The sequence below is a fragment of the Aptenodytes patagonicus genome, chromosome 30, assembly GCF_965638725.1.
Source record: "Aptenodytes patagonicus chromosome 30, bAptPat1.pri.cur, whole genome shotgun sequence".
Taxonomy (NCBI): Eukaryota; Metazoa; Chordata; class Aves; order Sphenisciformes; family Spheniscidae; genus Aptenodytes; species Aptenodytes patagonicus.
The window spans coordinates 39,465-59,696 of record NC_134978.1 but is presented as its reverse complement, the minus strand read 5'-3'; the positions used below and the strand labels follow the sequence as shown (position 1 = coordinate 59,696).

The 20,232-nt window shown below is 51.2% G+C and overlaps 1 protein-coding gene across 9 annotated transcripts in view; it reads left to right on the top strand.

The window, feature by feature from the left end:
• Nucleotides 1-20,232, top strand: part of BRD4 (bromodomain containing 4) — an 83,017-nt gene that overhangs the window by 25,490 nt on the left and 37,295 nt on the right. For 6 of the 9 annotated variants that reach the window (XM_076360803.1, XM_076360805.1, XM_076360811.1 and 3 more), the window contains exons 3-7: nucleotides 6,967-7,083; nucleotides 9,493-9,811; nucleotides 12,376-12,513; nucleotides 14,801-14,936; nucleotides 19,775-20,058. In XM_076360803.1, coding sequence (XP_076216918.1) covers nucleotides 7,064-7,083; nucleotides 9,493-9,811; nucleotides 12,376-12,513; nucleotides 14,801-14,936; nucleotides 19,775-20,058 — 897 coding nt within the window. In that variant the 5' untranslated portion in view covers nucleotides 6,967-7,063. Of the gene's footprint in view, nucleotides 1-6,966; nucleotides 7,084-9,492; nucleotides 9,812-12,375; nucleotides 12,514-14,800; nucleotides 14,937-16,007; nucleotides 16,032-19,774; nucleotides 20,059-20,232 lie in introns of those variants that run through there. The other 3 variants (XM_076360806.1, XM_076360807.1, XM_076360809.1) reach the window with 2 other exon arrangements.

Genomic DNA, 20,232 nt, shown 5'->3' with positions numbered 1-20,232 from the left:
GTGTGGGATATCCCTCGGGTCAGCTGGGGTCAGCTGTCCTGGCCGTGTCCCCTCCCAACTCCTTGCGCCCCCCCAGCCTGCTCGCGGGTGGGGTGGGGTTGAGGAGCAGAAAAGGCCTTGACTTAGTGTCAGCCCTGCTCAGCAGTGACGAAAACACCCCTGTGTTATCAACGCTCTTTCCAGCACAAATCCAAACCGTAGCCCCGTGCCAGCTGCTGGGAAGGAAATTAACCCTACCCCGGCCAAACCCAGCACACTCGGAATTCTTGTGGTGTTCCGTTAAACTGTTTCAAAAAGAAATAGCTCTGAAGCTGCGAGGGGAAGGAGAGCTGGAGCGGCTTGGCCAGGAGAGCAAAGTAGAGGGGGGGGGGGGGGGGAAAGGCAGAGTTTAAGGGAGGAGTAAAGTTTACATATTTATTAATCGGTATTTAAACAGCACCTATTTCCACACCTTAATACGTAAAGGGAGATACCGAGGTGGGATTTCTCTCTCTTCTTTCATACACTGACGTTTGCGCCGGTTGGGGCATCTCTTTTTCAGATGAATTGCGTTAAAAAAAAACCCCAACCCCGCTAGACGTAGATGTCTAATTTGGGGTAAAATACTTCTCACCCTGAGTCTGGTCTGTGATCGAGTTTGGATGGAGCCGCTATCCTGTGGATTCGATTAATCCACTGCAGCACCCGGCACCTTTTAACGTCACCGTAAGTGTCTCTGAAGTGCTCCGTCTGGCGTTGCGGGTACCCGGCAGGAGAAGAGGATCTTCTTCACCCTCCTGTCCAGGAATTCGGGGACTAGATGTCTCGGATCATCCAATCTGATTTAACTCGATGGCGTGTAAGATGGATACGGACGAGGTCTGCGACCGCTTGAAAATCCACAGCGCTGTAGAAACCTCTTTTTTTTTAAGAAAAACTTAGCTGCTGTATAATCCCGGTGGCTAAACCCTGAAACGTTCAATTAATACGGCGTAAATTCGCTCCAACAGCAGCTTTGATGCAAAAGGTGGATTTTATTTTTTTTTTTTCCTTAGTATCCCACTGCGTGTTGTGTGAAAGTCCCCAGCTCGGTCCAGCGTCTCGCAGAAAATGAATCCGTCTGCGCTACAACACCCCGCGGCTTTATTTTCCCCCCAAAATAATTGCAGTCAACGGGGGAGAGGGAGCAAAGCGCCGATGAGAAGTTCTCCTCGGGCTCGATGACGGTCTCCGCGTGAGCATCGCGGAATGAGGTCAAACTCTGCACCCTCCTTGTTTGGTTTTTCCAGTCCGTTCCTAAATGATATTAACGACGATGGCTGGAAACGAGTTTCCCGTTCAGCCTCTTAACTAATAAACGGTTTATTTGGATGGTGCGGTTCTTGCACGCGGCCGCGTGCGGGTAATTTCTGCCGACTGACGCTTTGTGCGTCCTACAGCAAAACTGAGCCTGGACTTGGAAAACACCGAGATGAAACGGTCTGAATTTACCTCAATTTCCCTTCTCCGTCTGCAGGGCTTTTGCAGCCGTTCGAGGGCTCTGTTTTCCCTTTAGCCCGCTAAAAATCAAGCGTTTTCCAGTACAGACACACTGACACTGCCTTATTTTCCGACTAATTAATCCCCGCTCCTCGTGTGTGAATACACTGATCTCAAAAACCTTTCCTGGTTTGGGTCTTTCCAACTTCACCTTCGTTAAACCACCATCGTCGCCCGTGTGGGAAACGGTTAGTTCTTAATTCTGGGTGATCCTGGAGGAATTTGGTCCCCGTTTCCGCGCGTTAATGGGGATAATTAGCATATCTTTAAAGCATAATAGGGACTTGAGGGGAAAACAGGCACGCGCCAGCCCTAATGCGTCTCCGGGAATGTTTTATGAGGCTTCCTCATAGTGCGTGCACAGGTCTTTGTTGCTGTCTGCCCGGGATGGACGGACGGACGGACGGACAGCCCCTTCGCTTTGTCTCTCTCTCTGGGAGGTTTCCCGGCCCGCTCCCTAAGAAAAGGAGGATGCGCTGACCTCTCGCTGGTTTGTTCCCCGGGATTTTTGAGCAGCTTCATGGCAGGTCGCTCGTAGCGCGCGGGAGGAGGCGGGAGGCGAAGCCGCTCTTCCCGGGATGCTCGTGGATGCGACACGTTATCCTCGTGCCGCCGTTGAGCTGTAGGTACGGGGAAAACTCATTTCATCCCCCCTGTGTGAATTTGGGGTGGGAATTTCCCCTCCCGTGGGTTTTCTGGCCCAGGCTGCGGCTTCGAGATGCGGCTCCTGAAATCGAGGATGGTGGGAGCTGTACGGAGGAGAGGAGGAGAGAGAAACTCTTCGAGCTGGGATTTAAACATCATTTTAAACCGATGCCAAGCCGGTCTTGAGGAGCAAATACTATTCTTCAGTCCTCTCCCAAAAATAACGCTTAATAACACGGGAGCTGGAAGCAAACCGCTTCTTGGGCATTTTCAGATGAAACTTTAAGCGGCAAGGTCTATTTGTTGGAAAATGATTCCCGCAGGGAGCAGCACGTGCTGGGCTGGACGCCGGGAAGGCTTCGGGTGTAATTTTAACAACATCAGCTGAACGTCCACGTCAGGAGGAAGCCGCTGCGTTTTCCCGGCAGCGTTCACCGGAGGCATCGACTAAACCAGGCTAAAACGTCCTTCATTAAGTCTTAAACTAAGAATTTGGAGGTTGGGAAGCGTTTGATGCACCGTTAGCTGTTACCGTCACCTCTCTCCCTTCCCTTTTGTGTGCTTGAGGCGTGGGATGGTCGCTGCACGTGTTGATCCCCTTCTCCTGGCTCAGCAGGGTCAGAATTAAAGGGAGTGCTGGCCACCACAAATCCGTTAGTTATTCTTTTCAGCTGCTGGATTTTCCACCCTAGCTGCCTTTTCCAGGCTATTTCTAGCTAATACATCCTGGGGTGGGATCCGTAATGATGCAATTTAACCATGAATTTCAGTTTTAGGTTTCGTAGCTCTGCGCTTTTCCTGCAATACCACCCCTGGCTTGGATTTCGGGGCTTGGATTTGCCTTCACAAACCAAATTCCAGCCCTTCCCTCCTCCTGCACGCCCGCAGAAGAAACCCACGGCTTTATTTTTGCTTTAAAACGCGGCTTTTGCAGACTGTGAAGGGTTGCGAAGTCGACTTTAGGCTGCGCCGCTGCGGGGTGAGTACTGCAGGGGACGACTGTGAAGAACAGGGGATTCACAGGAGGGAGACGTTCAGCCCGAAACCGGAGGACGGTGTAGATCCTGTTTGGTTCGTACTTGCCGATCACTTCCCGATAACCCCCGGGAAGCGGATCATCTCACTCTGAAGCACGAATAAATGCCGTCTAGCAAATTGCTTCATTTTTAGTGCTTTCTCGGGCGCGACGCTTTTTCTGCGGAATTTTTATAAGCCCATTTTGCTTCTTACCCACCGAGTCGCGCTGATTTTGGAGTACACGTGCACGCCTCGTTAGCTGGTTAGCGTGAAGAGTGGAGCAGCAGTGGTACGGTCTGGTTATCGGAGCAGGAACAGGGTTCAGGATTAAATTCAGTCGATAATCCGCGCTCGCGCCTGCCCCAGCTTCTCCTTGCACGTGCTGCGGTCCAACGAGACCGCACCGGCTTCGTTTCGCTGCTTGGGCATCCTAAACCTCACGTGTCTCCTAAAAGCAGGATTTAAGTATTTCTATTTTCCTGACATTAAAGTTGCTGTGGATGGTTCCAGCGCTCCAAACCTTGCTGCAACTTGCGTCCGGCTGTCTGCACGGTAGAAATAGTTGGGTTTAACATCCTTGGTTAAACGTCGCCAACTCAAAATAGATCAAAATCCATTTTCCACTTCAGCAGCTCGCCTTCCAGGCACTGTCCGGGACGGGCGGATAACCTCAAAGTAACTCGTTTCAAAAAAAAAAAACCCTACCGAATCGCTTTATGACTTGATAACGCTCATTTCTCGGGGGGCTTTTTTAAAGATTGATTTCTTAAATCTTTTTGTTTAGGCTGAGGCAAGAGAGGAGGGGCGTTTAGGGGGGCTTCTTGCGAATGCAGCCGCTCTCGCGTTCAGATCTGGGAGCGTCTTTCTCGGTCACTCCTCTAAGGTGGGTGGTAGAGTCGTCTTCGGGGTTTCCCCCCCGCTTTGATGGATACGTCCCCGATCAAGTGAATCCTCGATGCAGTTTCTTTTCCGGCAGCTCTGCTCATGCGGATCTGCCTCTTATTTCAGTCTCAAACGTCTGCCTGTTCAAGCCAGCCTGAAATAATCCATCTGCCCAAATAAAAACCAGCATCTTCGATGGTTTCCTTGCTTACACCGCCCTCTTCAAGTCGTCGGGAGATATTTTTTCCCCCCCTTAGGATGTTTTTCAGAGGCTGGTGCTGTGGCAGCCGGCTGTGTGTTCCCGGTTATTAATTGCTCCTGCTTTTTCAACTGCAAAATATTCCCAAACGGAACGTGCCCACGATCCCCGCTGCTTCGCTCTCCCTTGTCACTCTCAAACACATCACCTCCCTCCATCCTCGGGACCCTCGTCTTCAGGCTTCGCCCACGTCGCTGCTTGGGCAGGCTGAACCTTCGCCAGCGCTTCATTTTTCCCTCCGTTGAGCGAGGGGTTTCTCTGCTTTCTGCGTCCCGACCGCTGCCTCGCGCCCGGCAAAAACCGTCGAATTTATTCTCTTGCCATTTCCTCTGGCTGCCGTGGCCGGTCCCCATCTCTGGTGTCCTCTAGAGCTGACCTCCTCCTCCGGACCCGGGGCCGCGTTCCCTTTTATCCCATCGATACGGTGAATTTTCCAGACCCCTTTCTCTGTTCCGCCCCCGCCCCCCGATATCGTCTCTGCTCCCCCCCATCCCCACCTCCCCCGGCTCAGCTTTAGGGTGGAAGAAGGAGAGGTCCTTCTGCAGGTCCCGGGCTCCTCCTGGCCTGGCAGTTCCCTCTGCCGGCTCCCGCGTCGCATTACAGCCCTTTCCCTTCCCGCCTCTTCCCTGGGGGGTGGGAGGGGGGGAAACCAGGATTTTGGTTTTTGGCAGGCGGCATTAAAATCACGTGGATCCGGCCAAGCGCAGGGAGCGCGGTCCCGGTGAACTTGAGCCTCTCGACACTAGATACCATCCCAGCGAGGTCCGTCCTCCCGCGTCTCGCTTATACCTTTACCTAATGAAGCGCGTAAACATTAATCACCGTAATCGAGTAAGGATTTTTCCGGATTTTTCCATGTTGCCGTAAATAAATGCGTCATCTGCGGCCGAGCGAGAAGGTACGATGCGGAGTACCGTGGTCTGCCTCTTACCAGTAAGGTTAACGAAGGCTTTCTGGTCGCCACATCTTGAGATGGCGCTACGTGCAGGTTTTCTTAATCTACGGATTATTTTCTTCTTACGAATTATTGTCTTAATCTGTAGATGAAGGTGGTGCTACGTTCGGGTTTTCTTAAGCCGAAGAAATTCAGAAAACCCGAACGTAGCACCACCTATAGCACAACCCGTAACACAGCTTAGATTTCTGATCTAATAGGGATGAGGTTTCTGATCTATAATACAGATCAGATTAAGAAAACACAAATGTAGCACCATCTTAATCGATCAATTAAGCCTGAACGTAGCACAATCGGTAATACGGATTAGATTTCTGATCTAATAGGGATGAGGTTTCTCATCGGTAATGTAGATTAGATTAAGAAAACCTGACCGTAGCTCCATCTTAATCCGTAGGTTAAGAAAACCCGAGGGTCGCACAATCGGTAATACAGATTAGGTACCTAACCTAATCTAACAGAGATTAGATTGCTGATCGATAGTATAGATCAGATTAAGAAAACCCAAGCATAGCACTTCCTTCATAAATTAAGAAAACCCGAAGGCAGCATCCGTAGCGCAGTCTGGAAGAGGGATCAGATTTATAGGTTATACCTCACTGTACGGTAAAATCCGGGTTTGCGTTCTCCGTCCTCCCGTTCTTGCTTATTTTGCTGCTGCGTTTTACCCGCAGAGCAGACACCAAACCCAGTTTCACTAAACTCCCCGACGAGCTTCTCCGTACCGATAATTGCGTATGTTTCCTGAGAATAGAAGAGGCGGCTTCGTGGCGGGAGCCGGGACCGTCCCGAGCCTGCACGCGGCAGCGGTGCCCGTGTTTCTGGGGAGAGATGAGGCTGGGGGTGCGTTGGGGCGATGCTGCTGGGGGCGAGACCCCGCTCGCCTTTAGGTCGAGTCGGGCTGCGAAGCCTTGGTCCGTTGAGACGGGCCGAGCAACCGGTTAAAAATTGAGATTTTTCTGATGGGTTTTTTTCCTGATGTTTTGACCCACAGGTGGGGCGGTAACGTAAGAGGAGCCGTAACGTAACGGCCAGGCCGGGGGAGAGATTCAGAGCATCCTTTTACAGGGGGAGGGAGGAGAAGAATGGCATAAATCGGTGTAATTCCAGCTGATCCCTTAAAAAAATAAGTCGCTAGAGTTTGGAAACCCAAGAGGAGACCGGTAGGATCCCTCCAAAGGAGCAAGGAGACGGTGAAAAAGATAAGGGATAAATTAAATAAGTGAAAATGAAAGGGTAAATGTGATAGAATACGTAACCACCCGGACGGGTGGTTAGAGCCTTCGCTTTTAAGCGGACGGGGAAGAAATTAAACCGATGATGAAATATTTTCCCTTCTCTTTAAAAAAAAAATAAATAACAACTCCTTGGCTTCCTCTCACGGCTGGCTCTGGGAGAGCTATTGTGTTAAGAGGGAGCAGGAGGAAATCGGTCGGTCGCAGTCCTTGAAACGATGAATTTCGGGAAGGAGCTTGCCCTGAAGGTGGAAAAATGCCTGGGAAGAACTGAAGTGCCAGTGCCGGTTCCTCGTTTTCCCGTAGGTGTCTCGTGTTCGCAGGTGTCCGTAGACTCCTTTGCTTCGCTGGACTATTGATGTTACGTTAAAAAATATATAATTCTCTGGAGGTAGCCTTCATTTCTGATGCCTTGGGTTGATGCCTCAGATTAATTGCTTTGTTTGTTTCGTCAGATACAGTATCTAAAGGCATTTGTGCCTGAAGCCACGGAAGATAGATGGACAAGCCAAGCAACTTCTGACTCTGCATCATTTTCTGGGGCAAAATTATATGGCAATGTATCCTACAAGGTAATGTAGCCCCTTGCAGTGAGTAAAGAGGATTCCTTTTGCTTGGCCACCACTTTTAAGAACAGTTTACCACTTGAGAGCTTCCCTTTAATAGGCGACCTAGAGGAATCAGCACCACCCCGAAGCAAAATTCAAGGAATTTTGCAAGAGAGGGAGATCCAAATTGCCTCCAAATCGTGTCGTGTTTGAGTTAAATCTCCCCTGCAGAGAGCGGGCAGGCTACTCCGCTAACGGGGGGAGAAAATCAGGAGCAAAATGAAACCTGGGGGTAGAGAGGTTTCACAGGACAGCTGAGCTAACAGCTCTCTGGACGTGATACTCCTGTATCCACGGCTATGAAATATCCCGGGTGAACGAAGGGCGTCTGCCGCGGCGATCTTGCCGCTTGAGCGATGCTTCAACTCGCTTGGAGCCCTGAAAAGTTAAAACCCATCATCTAAAGACCAAAATCTGATGTCGCCCCGGTGTGTTAGTGGGTCGGTGTTGGTTTTAGGCCAGGAAAAGCAACGGACCGCAGACTTTAAGCAGGGGTTTAAGACTGGCTGAGGTTTTACGGGGACTCGGAAACAGATGAGGGACGTGGCAGGTAAAATTGCACAGATGCTTCATCTCTCTGGCTCTTCGTCCCTTGCTGCGGTATGTGGGGGGACCACGTCTGCGCGTCCAGACCACGACCAGAGACACGGGGCTGCTCTACGGCAGCAGCATAAAAACCCAAACCCCTGGCCAGATGCTTGTCTTGCGCATATACCTGCCTATATATACTTACATACTGACTCAAGGCCAAGTACACGTGCAGAAGTTTGCTCCGCCGAGGTTAATGCCTCGGCGCCGAGTGGGTTTTTTTTTCCAGATCACGCAGGGCTGGCAGTCCTAAACCAAATCAGTTCTGCCCCAGCTGAGAAAGCACTCGATAACCCCACGAGTGGAGAGATGGGAAACGTTTTCTTCCTCACTTTCCCCCAGGTGTCACTCGAAACTGGTGAATAACGAGGCTCTTAATTCATCTCGCACAATATATAGTGGTCTTCTCTAATGAATAGCTGCATGTCTTAAGCTTAGCGTGTGCTACGTGTGCTCAGCGTTAAATTAGGCGAAGGACGCACGTCACGGAGGGTGTCCTTACACGAGGAAGGTCCCACACGCCCAGCGAGGGTGGGGATTCACCGCGTGGTGGTGGTGAAGCCGCCGGTTCACGGCGGCCGGTCCTGGCTCGGTGGTGACCCCTTCACGCAGCTGTAGTTTAAGAAGACGGACGGGCTGCGTGTGGTCTTTGGAGAGCTCTGAAATGTGCCCTGGGAGAAGTCCGTAGGCTCAGCAGAAATGCCTTTTTTTCCCAAGTTTCTGGTCTTCGGAATGCTATTTAAATTATCTACCTAAAGATTATCTATCTAAATTATCTACCTGCGTTATCTACCTTAAGATTATCTACCTAGGTTATCTACTTAAAGATGACGTACCTAAAGATGACCTACCTAGATGATCTACCTAAAGATGATCTACCTAGATTGTCTACCTAGATGATCTACCTAAATTAGCTACCTAAGTTACCTGTTTTAAGATTTATCTACCTAGATGATCTACCTCAAGATTATCTACCTAAATTATCTACTTAAATTAACTACCTAAAGTTTTGTCTGCCTAGATTGTTAACTACCTGAAGTTACTATCTACCTAGATTATCTACCTAAATTAACTACCTAAAGATTGTCTACTTAAATTAACTGCCTAAAGTTATTATCTACCTAAATTATCTACCGAAAGCAGACAGTGTGAATTAAATGTGGGTCTGTCCGCTGCATGGTTCAGCTGAAGCATCCCGCGGAAGCTCCACGTTCACCTAAAAGACAGACTTTGGCACTAAATTGGGGTGAGCTGACCCGTGGTGGCGGGGTGGGGGCTACCGAGAAGCTGAAAGGAGATAACCGTGTCACCCTGGGCTCCTTTAGCTGGAGCTAGAAGTTGGCCAACACCAACTTAACTTCTCTTCCCCGTGTTGGCGAACCCAACCCTGGAGCTGAAGCTGGTCCCTGCCAAGAGCGAGTTTTGCTCGTTAGAGCCTCGTTTAGAGGCAACGAGGGCTCTTTATGGAGAACATTGGAGTCCTGTTGACCAGATTAGGCAAGAAGGGGGATAAAACTCACGCTCGCTAAGGAGCGGAGAGGCGACGCCGACGCCTGGCGTGGAAGAGACGGCAGATTGCCTCGGAATATCCTTTCTTACCCCGGGATGCGGAATGCTGACATCATTCGTTGGGACAACACAACGCTGTCACTAAGCGAGCGGGGCTTAGTGAGGTCTAGTTGCCCGAGCTAGTCTGGCGGAGGTCCGCCGGTTTATTTTTAAGCAGCGCCTTGTACCGAAAGCCGGGGTTGAAGTGACCTCGTCTCCCTTCTCCTTGTTTTGCAGGGTGTCCGGTGAGGAATGCAATGGGATCAATAGCATGTCGGCGGAGAGCGGCCCTGGAACGAGACTGAGAAATTTGCCGGTAATGGGGGATGGACTAGAAACCACCCAAATGTCTACGACGCAGTCCCAGGCTCAACCCCAACAAGGCAGTGCTGTAGGCGTTAATCCCCCTCCGCCGGAGACCTCCAACCCCAACAAACCCAAGCGACAGACCAACCAGCTGCAGTATCTGCTCAAGGTGGTGCTGAAGACGCTATGGAAGCACCAGTTTGCGTGGCCTTTCCAGCAGCCCGTGGACGCCGTCAAGCTGAACCTGCCTGTAAGTAGAGGCGGAGAGACCAGGAGATGGTTCTCGGTGGAAGGAGCGAGACCGTTGGGGTCTGGCGCCTGCGTCCGCCCTTCTCCTGAAATCACAGAATCCGTCTTGAACGGTTGGACGCGATGATCTTAAGGGTCTTTTCCAACCTAAATGACTGTACGATTCTATGATCTTTTAGAAAATAGGCACACGAGGGGGAATCTCCACTGGCTCAGCTACTGCTTTGCCCTTTACCACCCTCCTCGTTCTGCCGGGACGCGGAGAAGAAAGTAGGAATAATATTTCAGGAGTCAGGGAGAGAGGGGCTGCGGTCCTCTGTGCCCCAGCCAAGCACCAAAAATTGTTAAGCACCAAAAATTGTTAAGCGCCAAAAATTGTTAAGTGCCAGAAATCGTTAAGCGCCAGAAATCGTTAAGCACTAAAAATTATTAAGCACCAAAAATTACTAAGCATCAAAGATTATTAAGCAAATCATCTGTCAGCTTGGGCTCTGCCTTACTGCTGCTCCCCAAAGCCCAGCACGTTTTTCTCTGCCTCGCTTAAACCCTTGCTTGATCTCCGCTGCTTTATCAGCGGAGTCTTTTTTTGAGATTAAAACACTCGGAGCCTTTCACAGAGCATCCGAGTACTCAAACGACCGCTGCGTTTCTCACGCCTTGCAGCGCCGTCGGTAACACGCGAGCCGTTTCATAACAGACGCCAATTTTAAGTTAATTTGCAGTAAATCGAAGGGATCGAGTGCACCCTCAGTCAGTTTGCAGACGACACCAAGTTGGGCGGGAGCGTTGATCTGCTCGAGGGTAGGAAGGCTCTGCAGAGGGACCTGGACAGGCTGGATCGATGGGCCCAGGCCAACTGTATGAGGTTCAACAAGGCCAAGTGCCGGGTCCTGCACTTTGGCCATAACAACCCCATGCAGCGCTACAGGCTTGGGGAAGAGTGGCTGGAAAGCTGCCTGGCGAAAAAGGACCTGGGGGTGCTGGTCGACAGCCGGCTGAACATGAGCCGGCAGTGTGCCCGGGCGGCCAAGAAGGCCAATGGCATCCTGGCCTGTATCAGCAATAGTGTGGCCAGCAGGAGTAGGGAAGTGATCGTGCCCCTGTACTCGGCCCTGGTGAGGCCGCACCTCGAATACTGTGTTCAGTTTTGGGCCCCTCGCTCCAAGAAGGACGTCGAGGTGCTGGAGCGTGTCCAGAGAAGGGCAACGAGGCTGGTGGGGGGTCTGGAGAACAAGTCTGATGAGGAGCGGCTGAGGGAACTGGGGTTGTTCAGCCTGGAGAAGAGGAGGCTGAGGGGAGACCTCATCGCTCTCTACAACCACCTGAAAGGAGGTTGTAGCGAGGGGGGGTCGGTCTCTTCTCCCAAGTAACAAGCCATAGGACGAGAGGAAACGGCCTCAAGTTGTGCCAGGGGAGGTTTACGTGGCATATTGGGAAAAATGTCTTCACCGAAAGGCTTGTCAAGCTTTGGAACAGGCTGCCCAGGGAAGTGGTGGAGTCCCCATCCCTGGAGGTATTGAAAAGACCTGTAGAGGTGGTGCTGCGGGACATGGTGTAGTGGTGGACTTGGCAGTGTTAGCTTAAGGGTTGGACTCCATGGTCTTTTCCAACCTAAATGATTCTAAATCGGCACAGAAGCCGCCTTCTGCTGCACAAGGGTTGCATCGCTGCCCGCCGGCGTCTTGCCCGGCACATCACGGACGGGAAAGGGAACGGTGCAGCCCTTCCCGTTGCCTGCTCCCTGCCTCAACCCGGGCGCCATCACCAGGAGGAGTTAGAACAAAACCGAAGGAGCTAGCAAAAATCGAAGCGTAATTTAGAGATCATTTATCTCTAAATAAATCACAGCAACATCTCCTCTGCCGCACATCTGGTTCGGACCCCTCCAGGTCCCACACGAGGAGGTTTGTTGCCTCCCTCCCTTCCTCCCTTGAGATGCTCTCCCTTGAGAGAGATGTTTCTGCGTAACACCCACTTCCCTTGCCTGTTTTACCTTTAAGATATAATCGCTCTAAATATATCACCCGCTACTCGGGCATTAGGCTATTTAATTTCTTCGTGGTAGGAACGAGCTCCTGTTGCATGTGGAGCAACGGTGTTTCCAGCCCTTTTTTTCCCCTAAACATTATGCCTAAAAATAGAAGCAACTTCTTTTGTATTAATCCGGATGCGTTTAAGGGGCTGTAGCAAATCTGATTTCCCCACTTCTCCTGTCGCTGCGTTCGACGTGTGACCTCCTGCGAAGGGTCATTCATTTCCCATAAGATTTTTAGGAATTACTCGGCACCGTGACCAACCGACAACCCGGAATCGGGAAAATTTTGTGCCTCGGGGGGTAAATTGCTCCTCTGCCAAAGGTTTGTCCTGCTGTTTAATTAAAAATCCCGGCTGAGAGGCTGGTGGGGACTAAGTCTGGCAGCTAAATATCTGCTGGGCTTGGGGGATCCCACCCAGGTGGGTCCGGGGATGAGATGGAGGAATCCCCGGTCCTTAAGCTCCGTGCAGACGCGTGCGTGGCTGATGTTGTCGTTCCCACGCTGACATCTCCCTCTTTGCCCTTTGCAGGATTATTATAAGATAATTAAAACTCCGATGGATATGGGAACAATAAAGAAACGCTTGGAGAATAACTACTACTGGAACGCTCAAGAATGTATCCAGGATTTTAACACGATGTTTACAAACTGCTACATCTACAATAAGGTACGAAAAGTTCCCAAATCTGCGTTTTTTCCAAGGGAAATCTTCCACGTCCTCGTTGGACCGGCGCGGAAATGCAGGCGTTGCTTGTTCGAACAGTCCTTAAAAGGAACCGCCGCCGAGGTCAGCTTCTTTAGGAAAACAAACGGGATTAAACCGATGGGAGCTCGGGCACGTCTGTCTTCTGCCGACAAGCAAGACGCAGACAGGGCTGGCTTAGCAGCCTTCCCTCCCAGAAGAATTATTAGCAGACATCTTCAGTCTAGACATCATTCCGTTTCTTTTATTTTTTTCTTTCTTCTTCTTAAAAGGAAATGTTAAAGATTCTCTTAGGGTCTGACTTAAGCAGAGCCACGAGCGTTATCAGACGAATACTTGAGGAGTAGGTCTGTGCTTCCTATTTTCTCTGGCTTTGTTAAGAAGCCGAATTAAGGCTGGTTTGAAACTCTGGTAGGGAAAAAAACGGGGATATACGGAGCAGCGCGTCGCGTTTATCGTGCCTGACCTTCACCTCGCTGTAGATTTCCCCTCCGGACAGTGAGAAACATCCGGAAAACCATTTTATAAACAGTTGTGCAACCGCCTGGGGTGCAGGAAAGAATATCCGGAGGGATGAGGAGCAGCCCGGGGCATTTCCACAAACGGTGGTGGTGGGACAGTGGCCTGTGTCGGCCAAAACCTGGGGGGTGATGGTGGAGGGCGGCGAGTTGGAGCAGGTTCTCGGAGGTGGTGCCAGGCTGTACTGAGCGCAAGATGCTCGCTCGTTGTCTTCTTAAGTAGCAAAAGGACCACAACCACAAACGAGGTGTTTACTGCCGTCCTCGAAGCCAGCGAGACGCGGTCAGAGCCTCCAGCCTTTTCCTTCCCCGACCACCTCCACCCTTCCCACCGCTTGCCCGAGCGTTTCAGTTCCCGTTCGGTTTCTGCTCTTCGTTTCTCACGGGTCTTTTCTCTCCGTCCCCGTTGCTTCACCCTCGTGTGCTTTGACCTTTTTTTTCCTCCTCCTCCTCTCAGAAATGTTGCACAAGACCTTTCTGGTTTGTTCCAAATAGTCATTAGCAGTTTTGGTCCTTCCAAACCATCTCCTTGGCCGTCGCCCTTTCTGGTTTGAGCCCGCGCGATGCAACTGGAACGAGGGCAGGCTCTTAAAGGCTTCAAATGGCTCATGTGCACCTTAAAGTCTTCTGCCACGTTCTCCCACCACGGTGTCTTCCCCCTGCCAGCTTTCTCCCTGATCTCCCCTGTCCTCCCTGATCTTCACCGGTCTCCTCCAGGCTGGAAGGCAGGAAATCATCTAAGGTAAAGGAACATCTCTGTGGACCGCACGGAGCCTGCAAACCGTCAGCCGGGCCGTCCGATGGGCAAGCGTGGTTTTAACCGTCCGTGTGCCGATGGCAGAGCTGAAGCCGCCTTCTCTTGTTGTCACCATGTCGTGACAGTGACGGCCATTGCTTTATCGCCTTCACCTCAATCCGGACTCTTGTTCTGTTCCTGCCTCCCCTTCCCTCTCTGCCAAATTTTATTACTCTCCACAAAACAACTTCAAACCTTCGTATCTCCTGTCTCTTCTCACCCACGCCACTGCAGAGTGCCCCTGGGCAGAAGATCTCATCCTCTCTAGGTGTCCTCCTTTCTGTTTTCCTTGACCTTTGCAAATACAGGCTTCTCCTCCGGATCTGTAAGGACCACTTAGTGCCGTCCTCTCCTTCCCCGCCGATTTAGCAACAGCTGAAGGCGCGGAACAGTCAACTTCCTCATTAAAAACCTCCTTTTTCAGGGAGGAAATTTCCTTGCAAGCCCGTGCCGAGCTCTTTTTATCCCCTACCCTGATGCTCTATGGAGAGACCTCTTCCATGAGACCCACCAAGCCAGGGGGATCTCGCATGGTGGAAATGACCGGCTGGCATTACTCCAGCTCTTCCCTTTTCCCTCCGTTTTCCTCCCTCCCTTCGTTCGGAAAACGGCCTTTGCCGCGTGCAGGTAACACCTTGCATCGGTTTATTCTCCGACGCGTCTGCTTGGCGACGTCCCTGCCCGTCATCTGGTTTTGCCTATAAAATACAAGGGCTTTAGGGTGAGGATTTGTCCGCGTAGTCGGCCTTTGGGACAGTTTCCCGTACGTACGCCTTTCCGCTGTACCGTCATGGAAATAGCAGCGCTAAGGAGGGTGAAAATACAAAGTCCTCTCTCTGGAAGTATTTCCAGAGAGAAATTCTCTCTATATATTTATATAAAGGCATATATTTCCATATATGCTTTGCCTAATTTATCATACCTGTTTTTCCTCCAGCCAGGGGATGACATAGTCTTAATGGCGGAAGCTCTAGAAAAGCTTTTCCTGCAGAAAATCTCCGAAATGACCCAGGAGGAAACGGAAATCGTTATAGCCCAGACGAAAGGAAGAGGACGCGCGAGGAAGGAAGCAGGTACGATGCTTATTCGTGCAACGTTCGCGGTTAAGCCACGCTCAACTTCACGCCGTGTCTTGACGGCAAGCCCTGGACCTGGTTTCATCCTGCGTAAACTGGGGTGTTTAATTGGGGTGTTAATTAATCCCAGCCATCCTTCCGTGGGATTGCCGTGGTCGGCGGCGTTCTCGGTGCCTTGGCTCTATTCCGTAGAGCGTCTAAAATCGGGTGGGAAGGAGGGTGGCTGCCTCACGCTCTTGCCTGTCTGCGCGAGACTCCCTCCGGTGAAAGGCAGGGCGAGGTAAGTCCCTCGTCCGTGGCTTCATGGGCATCGTTTTTGGGGGAGGAGGAGTGTTGGGGACAGACCTTGCAGTAAATACAGCCCTGCTGAGGCACGTGTATTTACAGTGCTGGTGAAACGTCGCCGTCCCCTGCTTTTCCACGAAGGTAACAAGCTGAGAGCGATAGTAAAAGTGTTTCATTTCTGCTGTCGGGGAGCTGAGATGATGAAATATCCCTCGCAATACCCCGAGGGAAAAGTACAGCTGTTAAAAAGCAGCACGAACTCTGTTGTATCAGACCTCTTAGGGTTTCACAGCCGCTTCTCACGTCCTCCCGGATGGACTCGGTGCCATTACCAAAAAAGTCGGCGTTGTGTTAGAAAAGCCTCGGTGACCCCAGAGGAACCGACGGCAAGGTGACGGCTCCAGACCGACGGGTCAATCCTGGCGTGGAGAGCGCCTGAAGGCAGTTCCGAGCATCGCAACCCACCGCTGTCCTCCGTGTAACCGCCTCGAGTTACCATCTCCGTGCCTCGTTTCTTAATTTTGCAATGGTTGGGGATAGATAACGATGCCTGACGAGCTTACCGTCCTTCGAAAGGATGCGCTGCCCCAGGCGAGGTGGAACGCCGCTCCCCGAAGATGAGTTCACTTTGCGCAGAGCTGACCCGTGCTCGGCCAGCATCCCGGAAACCCCTTTTTTTTTTGCGGCCAGACTGATTAATTTACCTTGTCTTGCTCTTTTTCAGGGCTGAAATACTAACCTGCACGCTTTAGGCTCTGCGTAAAGTTGAACCGCAGCATTTTGAACCCTATTTAAGGGTATAAATCGGTAAAATGATGTTCTGTATTTGTGTCTGTTGATACCTTAAGGCTTTATGTTAATGATGTGGGCTTTTTTTTTTTTTTCCTTTTTTTGAAGCTTTGCGCCCGGATTCATAATTTACAGGATCAAAAAGCACCGTTTTGCTCGCTTAATCCAATCCCCTCTCTGCTACGTAATAGAAGAGCGCGGTTCAGCCACCGATGCGTTTATTTACGGTCTGTCTCGTAGAAGAACATCTAATATAGAGTGGAAAAAAAACCCTGAAGTGCCTCTGCTGGCGCTTTAGAGGAGGAGCACGCTAACTAGCTGCCGAGTTTGCTATTTTCCTGATACGGTTCTGGGCTGAACTCTGCAGCACCCTCTCCTCTTTAACTTCGTTATGTTGACGGCTCCCCTGTTTTCCAGTCTGTGTTCTCCGTAATAATCGAATTCCTTCACCGTAAGGAATTTTTTCCAATCCCTCAGTCCTCCTTTACAGCTCTTCATGAACCCTCTCCGGTTCTTCACATCAGTAACTCTGCACACCGTGACTGGGCATAGGTGTGACTGCTGCTAGAGCTAAAAGAGCCGCCTGATTCCCCTGTTTAAACCTCAGGGATTTCATTAGCTCATTTTGGGGGGGGGATATCAACCGTTCCCCGGGCTTGACGTCGGCTGCCGACGCCGTCGGATCGTTCGTCAAAGGGCGGAGAACATCCTGGCCGTGACTTGATCTCGGCGGCACCTCAGCAGGCGCGTGTCCACTCTCGAGATCCCCTTCTGAATTTTAAACGTCTCGCATCTTGGTCTTGTATCGTTCTCATTCTTTTAACCCGAACGCGGTGCGGTACCGAGGCCGATGTCACGTGCGGGAGCGTCACCGAGCTTGGGCCACCAAAAAAACCAGATGCTTGGACCGTGTTTACTGCCTGCGAGCTGGCGCGAGCGTCCCGCAACCCTTCTGGAATGCCGGGAATCCTCCCGTCTCTTCTTGTCTCAGCCTCTGACCGGTCGTGCTGGGATCCGAACATGTTATTTTCCGAGGAAAAATCAGCAGGAGGTGGCCAGGGGTTTCAACGGTCGGCCCTTGAGGGGTTTGGGGACCGGTTGTCTGGGTAATAGAGAAGAAATCGGGCTCCGGTGGTTGCTGATGAACGCCCTCGGTAGCTTTTGGAAGAGAAAACATTTCTGTACTGCCATCACCCGGACAGCGAGTGCAAATTCACAGCAGCAATATTTACTAAATCCTCTGAGTCTTCCCCGATTTATTACTGACATTCATCATCTTTCTCCGTAGACTTCCTACCATTTTCAGAACAGCTTTTCATCTAAAACCCCGAGGAACAAAAAAGGGGTCGTAAAGCCGACTCAAACGACTTCAAGTATTTTGGCTTTTATTTTCTTTTCCCTTCCCTTGGCAGTTTTTCCCTGTCCACCTCTCTCTCCGTGACAGGGCTGTGCTTGTGTCCACGCGTGTTTTCCTTGCACGGCTCTAGTTCTCCTCCTCTCCGTGTTGTTGAGTCCTTTCAGCTTCATGAAATCCGGGTTTTGAAGCACCAACAAACCCGATTTATGGTTTTTTCTGCACGTGACCAAGTCCCGATTACTTGTAGCTGAGATTCTTTTTTTTTTAATTGGTTTTTCTTTTAGGCACTATCCCTGATAGTCCAGTACTGTGTGCAGGGAGAAGCTCTCCTTGGTTAGAAAACGATTGGCCATCGCCTTGCCCAGCGCCTCTTTGAAGGAGAAGCGATGAAATCACCCGGGGAGGAGATCTTTTTACCTACACGGCGTAGAGAGGCGCTTACGAACTCGGGTCTCCTTTTCTCTGCCGCGACCCTGTAGCATATATAACGTGTAGGTCCCCACCCGAGCTCGTCATCCTCCAGCTCCCTTCACCTACAGCATTGACCAGCTCTCCCAAGGGAGCCGTAGGGTCATCCAGAAACCCTCTATGGCCCATACGTAGCCTGGGGCGTCCCACACCTGGTGCTTCGACCTTGTGATTTACTATATAGGGTAATATAATAATAGAGTAGAATAATATAATAATAGAATAGAATAACTACATGTTTACTATCTAGAATATCTGTTCGGGGACCTGCAAGATCATTTTCCTCTGGTCTGCCGTGCCTCCTGTTAAATGTTGCGTGCTAAATTCAGCGTAGGATAACCGATTTGGGGTTAAATGATTAAAAAGCAGGTGTGATGCTGGCTGGAAAGCTTTGCTGCAAAAACCCCACAGGTTTCTACTAGAAATCTCAAGCTCCTGCGCAAGGTAGGAGGTGAAGCGTGTCGGCTCTGCCTCGGCGATGCAGAGCTGCTCCAGGGACCCAGCAGGACCCACGGGATCCCAGCAGGACCCACGGGATCCCTCTGGCTACGAGTCCCCACCCGATTGAGAGGCACCACCCGCTGCGCTGCCACTTCGCAAGGAGAACGGGATGAAAACTCCCGATTTGGTTCTCTTAAGAGGTTGCTGTTGCGTTTTTCGTGGAAATAAGCTCGCTAGCGGTCGTAGTTGAGCGTCTGTTAACACGCAGCGTTTTCCTAGCGGCATTGCAGTAATTGCAGCCCCTGGGGACTGATCGGCAGCAAATCTGGCTGCGTTCCTTTTCTCATTAATTATTTTTTCGGAGTGATTCTTGGAAGAGGTGTTGGATAGCCGGCGAGGCAGGACACGCAGCTAACGTGTCGCGCTCGGGAGAGTCTCCCTGTTGAGAGAGCGGTGAAATAGCAGCTCATATCCAGTCTCTGCAGCTTGGGAGGCGAGCACAGGTACGGCTCGAGCGGCGGGATTTCTCTCTGCTCGGGATGTGCATAAAGGATAGTCCCCGTGTTTTCAAAAGTAGCGAGCTCTCTTCTTGCTGAAGGTAAAGATCCAATTATTGCTACCGAAGTATGTTCGATACCTGGCAGAAGGTGCTCCTGTAATACCTGCTCGTCTCAAACCTTCGCCAGGCTTTGGAGTTGACCTCACTTTGCTGCTACCGCCGTCTTGAAGGTCTGCTGGTGGCGCGTCCCAGCATCGTCCAAGCGTTGCAGCATTCCCCTTTTCCATGCCGGAAGGTTCGGAAGCTTGGTCAGAGCTTTGCCCTGCAAAGCAGCAGCAGCTCCAGCAAGGGAGGTGACTTCCCCGGGGACCCTAGAAGGTCCAAGGACGGCGCTGACAATTCCAGCCTCGTGTCCCACGGTTGCTCCGTGTTTGAAATCACCTAACGAGGATCTCCCTCTCCAGCCGTCGGGAGAGATTTCCTCCGGACAATAGCAGCTGCGATGACTTAAATCACCAAGAATTAAGAAACTCTTCCTGATAACGGAGCACAAAATTGCTCCCGAAGGAAGAGCTGCCCGGTTTTGACTCCAAAATGATGATAGTCAAGAACCGTTGCCTAGGAAAAAAGGGTAGGCAGGAAAAGAGGGGCTCATCTTCTTGCCCTGCCTGCAAGAAATCTTGTGTGAAGGGAAGGGGAAGAGAGGAGGACACCTTTGGCCTGATCTTGGTCTTTTTCTGGAGGGGTTTTGGCAGCGTTAGGTCCTGAGCTGCTTCACCATTTCACCTAGCGAGCCATAAAAATAATCCTCGTGAAGGAGAACGTGGCGAGCGTTTGTCCCTGACTGGTTGCTCAAGAACGGGAACTGCAAGATACTAATTATCTAACGAGCAGTGTTCTTTAAATGGCGTTATTACGAAACGTTAATTGTTTTTCCTGTTAAAACAACTAAGTTTGAAGAGAGAAGCAACCTTTTCTTTTCTTTTCTCTTGGCAGTGACATCCAAACCAGGATCATCCACGGTACCGAACGCAACCCAAGCATCGTCCCCGGCGCAGACACAGGCGCCGCAGCAAAACCTCCAGTCGGCGCAGACGACTCATTCCTTTCCTTCTGTCACCCCCGACCTCATCATCCCGGCCCCAGTAATGACGATGGTGCCTCCTCAACCTCCTGCGCCGCCTCCGCCTGCTCCCCAGGCCCCCGCGCCGCCGACCCCGGCTCCCCAGCCCATCCAGCCTCACCCTCCCGTTATCCCAACACCCGCCCAGCCCGTGAAGGTGAGTGATTCCTTAATTATCTTAACGTGACAGCTTAAATTATCTTCACGGCGTTGAAACGCCGCGGTTGGTCAAGTGGTTGCCCTTTGCTTTGCTGCTGGAGTCTCATTTTGAGGCAAACGGCCGCAGTTTGGTCAAAAAATTCATGGTTTGAGAAACATGAGGAGCCTACGG